At 42.6% G+C, this 8,346-nt stretch overlaps 1 protein-coding gene across 1 annotated transcript; it reads left to right on the forward strand.

The window, feature by feature from the left end:
- Positions 1-346: 346 nt before the first annotated feature.
- On the forward strand, positions 347-4,070 carry LOC146865577 (zinc finger MYM-type protein 1-like). The gene is made up of 2 exons (XM_085640167.1): positions 347-2,500; positions 3,992-4,070. The coding sequence occupies exon 1, from the start codon at positions 347-349 to the stop codon at positions 2,459-2,461; it is 2,115 nt and encodes a 704-aa protein (XP_085496293.1). The 3' UTR covers positions 2,462-2,500; positions 3,992-4,070.
- Positions 4,071-8,346: the final 4,276 nt, after the last annotated feature.

Below are 8,346 nucleotides of genomic sequence, written 5' to 3' on the forward strand. Positions count from 1 at the left end.
CCAGCAAACACCAGTGTTAAAGGTAAGGCAACTGATGCTATATATTTTTTTACATCGTAGTTAGAGCATGTATGTCATGTGGTCACTCTCAAGGCCCTCAAGCAGTGTCTTTCAGTGCCTCCAGCAACACTATGGCACAGAGAGGCAGGAGGCAGTACGGCTCTATTTTTAGCAGTCATTTGAGATGTATTAGGATAATGCACAATATATATGTATAATGTATGTATACTGAAATTTGATATTATTGCACTGCACCTTATACGTTGTACTTTGATTATTGACAGGTTTCTTTAATATATATATATATATATATATTGGTAAGGCCAGCAACACCCGACACCCCATCATGAATACAGTACAAGAGCTGATTACAAAGTCATTCCAGTCACGGCCACTTGAACAAAAACTGAAGTTAAAAGAATTGGGACCTCATCAGCCTGAAATAAACCTACAGCAAACTACCCAGGACAGAGGAAAAATGTCAAAACGTACATTCTCAAATGCCTGGTACACAAAAGCTGATTGGCTTACAGGCTGCCCTATACGCAATTCTCTGTTCTGCTTCCCCTGCTTGCTGTTTGGCGGTGACTTTTCTTGGACACGGCAAGGAATGGTCGACCTGAAGCACATCGCTGAAAAAATAAAGAAGCATGCGCTCACAAGAAATCATCTGGAAAACCTGACAAGACTGGGAATGTTGGGGGAAGACGCACCAATTGAGCAGCAGATAAATGATGCGTATCGCAAATCCATTCAAAAACACAATGAAGCTGTGGATAAGAACAGACAAAATCTATCCAAGATCATTGATTGCATTCGTTTCTGTGGTGCTTTCGAACTGGCATTGCGAGGCCATGATGAATCGGAAACTTCCTCAAAACCTGGGATCTTCCGAGGCCTAGTGGATTTAATGTCAACCATAGACCAGGATTTGGAAAGACATTTAGCACATGCTACAGTCTTTAAGGGCACCTCTAATACAATACAAAATGAACTCCTTGACTGTATGCTCGAAATTATAAGAAGCCATATTGTGCAAGAGTTGCGAAACACAGACTTTGTGGCTATTCAGGCTGATGACACCACTGATGTGTCCACTCAAACACAGTCCGTGTTAGTGTTTCGGTACCTTGACAGTGACAGAAACATTGTGGAAAGATTTTATGGCTTCACGCATTTAAGTGACTCTAGTGCAGCAACCATCACTGAAGCAATACTGTGTCAACTGGACTTAATTTTCCCGGACCTGCCTCAAAAACAAAAGCTTATCGCACAAAGCTATGACGGTGCATCCGTAATGAGTGGGAGCCTTAGTGGAGTTCAGAAGAGAATTCGAGATGTGTACCCTAATGCTCATTTTGTGCACTGTTACGCCCACCAACTCAATCTTATTATGCAACAGGCGGTATCAAAGATCAGAGAGACACGAGTCTTCTTTCAGGATATCGGAGGCATAGCAGCATTCTTCACACGTTCCCCCAAAAGAACAGAAGCCCTTCATGAGATTGTGGACAAAAGCGTACCAAGGGGATCCTCAACTCGTTGGAACTTTCACATTCGTACAGTCAACTTAATCTTTGAACAGAGGGAGGGCCTTGAGAAATGTTTTGTCGCCATAGCATCCAGAGCAGACTTTGATCACACAAGTCAGAATGAAGCCCATGGCTTTATTAGAACACTACAAGACAAAGAGTTTCAGTTCTTACTGTTTTTATTTCATGACATAATGATTCCTGTTGATGTGTTATACGATCAGTTGCAAAGAAAAGACCTAGATACTGTCTCTGTGAAAGCCAATACATCTGCATTTGTACAACAGATTATGAAAGTGAGAGATGGGGTTGAAGATTTAGAGAGCAAACTGCCGCAGCATTCTGTTTTTGCAAACCGCAGACAAAACATCACCTCTCTGGTTCGAATTGGAAAGGAGATATGTGACATTGTAATTGTGCAGGCGAAAGAACGCTTTTCGTTCACAAAACATTTGGTGAGTGCGACTTTATTGCAAGGTAAAGAGTTTGCACAATATGATGAATCCTTCCCTGAGCGTGCTCTGAATCAGGCTGTGGAAGCGTATCCTATGCTCAAAAAAGAGCAGCTGAGAACTGAGTTAACTGTACTCTACGGAATGCCTGTGTACCGGAAGGCCACAAGCGCCTTGACTTTGCTGAGTTTAATTCATAAACTGCATATGGAAAACTCACTTACAGAGACAGTGACTTTACTAAAAATTGTGATTACGACTCCAATGACAACAGTAGAAGCTGAACGATGTTTTTCAGCCTTAAAGCGCATAAAGACATTCCTCAGGAACACCATGCTAGAGGAAAGACTAAATGCTTTGGCGATGCTATCTGTAGAGAGCAAGCTAGTCCAAAAGATACCGGACTTCAACATGAAAGTAATTGACAAGTTTGCTACACTGAAAGAGAGACGTGCGGATTTCATCTACAAAAAGTGAATGCTGCTACTTGTTTGAATACAAAAAATTCTGATTGAGGTAAGAAATGCATTATCTCTGTTTTTAAAAGTTTTGTAGTGTTTGTTCTATTTGGAGACTACACAGATTTGCTCACCTTTGTTCACTGGCCGGACCTGTCTCCCGCAGGGTGAACGATTCGTTGCTTGTGTTGCCTATCAAACCTTTCCCCTTGGCAAATTGCGAAAACCTTTATACCAGTGGTTCCCAAACTGTTTACTCCTGAGGACCCCAATTGAGTCACCACTGGAAGCCGGGGACCCCCAAGCAATTTGTATGACTTAAATTTCAAACATTAAAACAGTAATTCGAAAACAATAAACACACGTGTGCACACAAAACGGATACTCGAATTACTAAGGATTTTAGTATTTTATATTGAAAGAATTTGCAAAAAACAGGAGGGTTAGCGCTGCATCTCCATGACTAACTTTTAAATGGTTGGTTTTATTTCGCAGTATGAGACTCCTGCCAGGGCCAGACTGGAAACCCAAAGCAGCCCAGGCAAATGTTTTCAGACCAGTCCCCATACAGTGCACACCTAGTGCAGTGAGTGAGCCTGACCACTACAAAGGGGGCTTTGGGAGGCTCTCCCCCCAAGACAATTTAGGAAACAATGGTGCAGTCTACAACAAATGTATCATTATATATTGAATTGTATCAGCTTTTAAAGAGTAGTAAATGATGACCTTACTATGCACCAGGATATGACAATCTTTGTTGGGGTTCTTCAATGATTCCCATATTATCCTCCTCCAACAGTGCCTCTCATCTCTCCATAGCCCCTCTGTCACATGTATTTAATTTGTTTTATAACATGGTGCAAATGTGCCTGTGCAGGCGTATGGCAGCAGTTTGTGCGCCAGCACAGGGGGAAGCACAGAGATGCAACATATTGTTGTAAATATGTCGCATCCCTGTGCTTCGAAAGTGACTCAGTGCGGCGCAGCCAAATGGCTTGCGACACACACAGTCAATTTTCTTGCAAATCTGCCCCATGGAGACAATGATTTATACGTGTAAATCAGTGTATAGAAAATGTTACATAAGGCAAATGCGACTACAGGGTGTAGGATTCACATGTTATTCATACTGGTAGGCATTTTTAAAGAGTGCTTGGTCTGGAGAAGCACAAACTCAGGATTCAGAACATAACAGTGGTTAGCATTGACTTTAACAATAAAAATGTATTGCCACCCAAATAAACCTTTTTAGCAGGATTAGGATAATGAAAGACTTGAAACAAACATATGTTTCTAACTTGTATCATGCAGCTTGCAAGCAGCTCTTTGATGACAGTTAATAGGTCACTGTGCTAGATTACTATTGTCACTTATGAACTGCACAGTAACAAAAGAATCTGTGACTAAAGCAGTAACCCACTAACCTAGGCACATAAAAAATGTTTTTCAAAATGCATGGTACACGTTCTTTGCAGTAGGCATATTAACCCTCTGTGCTACATTAGATAAGTCAAAGCTGCCACTTGACACAACTCTCATCTCTCTCCAGCAGGTACATTAATCACCGACGTAATCTTGACACTTTTATTGTTGCTGGAAAACTGCTGATTCTACAAGGAACTTTTTTGTGCTTTTAAAATTACTGCCTGAGGACCCCCTGGGAATGTGTCGCGGACCCCTGGGGGTCCGCGGACCACAGTTTGGGAAACACTGCTTTATACCATTTATATTTGGGGTACTTGCGTGGACCTATGTGAAGTGTGTGTACAAAGTTCAGCTCAACCAGAATCACGGTAACAGCGCATTGCGCTGCCTCTTTTATATTCAGTATATTGTAAGACTGTTTTTCTAATTTTCTTCCCCCGCCTTTCCTTGTTTTGTTTCCCTGTTTTCCCCTTGCTTGCCATTCGTTACTCTAGAGTCTAATATTCAGTATGTTGTAAGACTGTTTTTCTTCCCCCGCCTTTCCTTGTTTTGTTTCCCTGTTTTCCCCTTGCGTGCCATTCGTTACTCTAGAGTCTATTCTAATAGAGTCGGAAGGCCGTAGGGGAAGACTGTGGACTTTTCTTCAAGTTCCTGATGGAACGAGCCTGGCAACCATTACACTGCTGTGCAACTTCTTCTACTCTTAGAGCTGAGATTTCCATGAGTCTTATAGTCTGAATTCAGCACCTGAGCATAATAGGACAGAATGTATGAAGCTCTGTGGTAATACTGAAGAAGCAGCTACCTATGTTATGCCATCTATTAATGTAATAACTGCACTTTCACAATTGCTTTATTAACCTTCCTGCTTTCTCAAATTTGCTTGAAAATGCACGATTTTTCTTCTTTTTTTTTTAAATTTTCTTGGGGGGGGTAACCCACCAAAACCCCCCTTTTGGGGTTCGGGCGCGCTCGCTGCGCTCGCTCGCTACGGTGCTGTATGCTAATTCGTTTGCGCCCCACCACTTTCAAATCTCACCCACCGCCCCTGCACTTGATATTATGTGATATACTTTGTTTAAGTCCACTTTCTAGTGTTCTGTATAAACTTAAAACAGGACAAAATATTGGCACCTACCACGGACGTTTGAAGTATAACATAGACACCATCCTAACCTACAAATTTATTAAAAAAAGAAAAATATAATAAAACAAAAAAACTAGTTTACTATGTGTCTCGTTCCATTACAAAACGTTAAGACTAGCCAACATTCAGAATGGTTTTGTTTGCATTTTGGGACTCGCAGTTCAGCATTTTAAATGTTAAAAAAGACTAAAAGTGCCAGAAAGCAGATGAAACAAATACAGGACTCGATAAGCTTCAGTTGGTGGAGAGATGCACATGGTAATGAGGGGTCCCACGAGTTGGCTGGTTAGCCACTGAATGTTAATTCACCCCTCATTCAAAATTTCAGTGATGCATTGAGCAAGGCAGTAGAGAATGTGCCTCCTTCAACAGAACTTCTGACTGGTGTGAGGAAAGGGCTGGTGAAAACGTGAGCTTCCAGCTATGCTTACATTTTTCTGCAGAATTTCCCTAATTGGACGCATGACAGGGAAAAAAGGTGCATGCCACTCCGGAGTAGGGCACGCTCCCTGTTTTTATTTTGTACCTGCAGATAACACAATGTGTTTCGCCCGGAATGTGAGCATGTAATGCATTGTCACTGAAGCATTTCCCACTGTCTCGAAAACTGGGACATGTATTTTATCAAAAAGTGTCAGAATGCTGTAGAAAAAAAAAAGCATTTGCTAATGTTATTAAAGCTATATTTAAACAGAACGCATTCACTTGTTGGGAGTTTATTTTCTAAAATAAACTAACAGGAAAGATTTCTGTTTTGTTTTTTAAGTAGAATTGAAAATGCTTCCTAAAAAGGCATTCCATGTCGGTAAAAAAAAAGCAAAACAGCAATCCTTCCTGTTATTTTATTTTTAAAATACATGCCGTCTGGTGAACGCGCTGTGTTCAGAAAGCCCATGGAATGCATTTGCAGGGTCTCACTGTGATTGATGGCCGGTATAATGAGGCCAGGAATAGGCAGCACTCAATACCTAAAGTTGTTAAAGCTGCATTTGAACAAAACACTTTCACTTAACGGCAGTTTATTTTTGTAAATAAACTCAAAGGAAGGATTTTTGTTTTGCTTTTTAAGAACCAATGAAAATGCTTTCTCAAAATGCATTCCATGTTGGTAAAAAAAAGAAAAGGAAAATGGCAATCCCGGTTAGTTTATTTTTAGGTCTCGCAGTCCTAGCGTTGCAGCACGCATGCGGTGCTCGCACTGCGAGGCATATTGTAGTAGGGTAGGTTTTAGAAGTGGAGATGGAAGCCCCGCCCCTTGTTTTCATTGGCTTGGGTCATCGTCCATGCTAAATGCTGGCTTTTGATTGTAAATAAGGCTTCTTAGTCCCTCCTTGTTACCGCCCTGTCTCCTTTTGGGACGGCCCATCCGGACTGGATATTTTACTTGCGGTGTTACACGGTGTCCTTTAACTAGTCAGTAAGCACTTTTTTTTTTCATTCGCGCAATGGCGACAGCTTCTGATTAAGTGATACAAGCCCAGGCTGAAGCTCGAACCCTGAAAATGGAAGATAACTTTGATCGGTGGGGCCGGATCTCCCCCGGCTCGTGGCATCCCGAGTTATGTATCCTGGGGACGGGCGCGGGAGGGCGACGTGTGCGACTGGTATTACTTGTTCCGAGTACCGCAGAGATTCCCTCGGGGCTCGCTGGTTGAATGTCATCCTCCGGCCACACCCTTCTGTCTCCGATGCTTTAGATGGGATGCCCCCCTCTTGCAGTCTGGCCACTTACGCCTCTCCAACAGATGACTTGAGGAGCCATTACAATGCTGCTTCCTTCTGATTGAGCAGTGCCTCCTACACTCCTACGAGTAAATCTGCAGTGGGAGCTTTTAATGTACCCTTCTTCAACTGCATGGTGCATGGAATCAGAGGCTTGCGAGAGCTCAGTGCAATTTTATTATTTATTTATTTAATTATTTTGAAGGTTTTATATAGCGCAAACAAGACCCTTGCGGGTATCAGAGCGCTTTACATGTCATATATTAGAAACAGGTTCAAGCATAAGAACATACAATTAGAGGTGATTTAGATATAAGTTGCTCAAAAGTACAACTAGTAATTACAATACGATGCGCAATAATGCAGACTAATATTTAGAATACAGTAATAAGTAAGCAATTCACGTGAATTTAGCCATGAGAATCGCTTTCACTTCTTTTTTAAAGGAGGCGGTGGAGGGGTTCAGTCTAGTTTCTGTGGGCAAAGCATTCCAGATCCTGGGAGCCATTCCAGAGAAGGATTGGTTATAAGTTTTTTACTTGGCAAAACGTTGTGGTTTCAGTAGAAGATTCTTGGAGCTTCTGGAGGCTCTATTCCCAGCAGAAAGTACCAGTTTCTGAGCTAGATAGCTCGGAGAATTGTAGTGTAAGGCCTTGTGCGTCATACTTCCGATTTTCAGATGAATTCTAGCTTCAAACGGGAGCCAATTGAGGGATCTAAGGTCAGGAGAGATGTGAGAGGTTCTTTTTGAACCTGTGATGAGTCTTGCAGCTGAAATGATAGCGGCTCTTAGCGGGGCTGTCGTCGACCTGGGAAGGCCGTCTAGGGTTACAGCCCCATATTCCACTCTTGGGATTACTAGGGCTTGAACTGCATGTTGAAGTAGTTTGCTGGCAGGAAGGGTTTCAGTTTTCGCAGGGTGTTCATGTGGAAATATGCTCCTTCTGTGGCGGCACTGATATGCTTCTGCATCTTTAAGTTACTGTCCAGTGTTACACCGAACGATTTCGCTGATTGTAGGCGAGTGGGATCTGCACTTATGTTGCCCCCACTTTTTTTCTGATGTATACACTGGTTTCTGGCTATAGTCTGGCTGGGACCCTGCTCATCAGGACCCCATCCTCTCTGTTCTCTCTAAACAACTTGGAGTGCCTGTTAGATGCACTAGTGATTGGATACTGTGGTACCTTATGAGCCCCTAGTATATGGTACCTTAGGTACTAAGGGCATAGGTACTTCACAGGCCTACCAGGGGCTGAAGCATGTATTATGCCACCCCTTGGCAGCAGACTAAATCTGACACCACAGGCCTGCTACTGCAGCCTGGGTGAGGTAGTGTTAGCACTCCTCACTGAGGTATAGGTTCCCTATATCTCACCTTACACACACATATAAACCTATCAGTCACCCCTAAGGCAGGCCCTATCAATCCTGAGGGCAGGGTTCTTGGTTTCCATGTGAGGGGGTGCAGCTGGCAGAGTCTATTCTCTGTGGCCATTTGTGGAAGCGGTTAAACCATATACTCTTAAGTGCATTATAACCTAGCGGTAAATGCTAACTTTAGGATGGCTGCATCAAAACTTGTCGTGTTTGGTGTCAAACGCCTTGGA

This window comes from Triturus cristatus, chromosome 2_1 (genome assembly GCF_964204655.1).
Source record: "Triturus cristatus chromosome 2_1, aTriCri1.1, whole genome shotgun sequence".
In the NCBI taxonomy this organism is placed as follows: domain Eukaryota; kingdom Metazoa; phylum Chordata; class Amphibia; order Caudata; family Salamandridae; genus Triturus; species Triturus cristatus.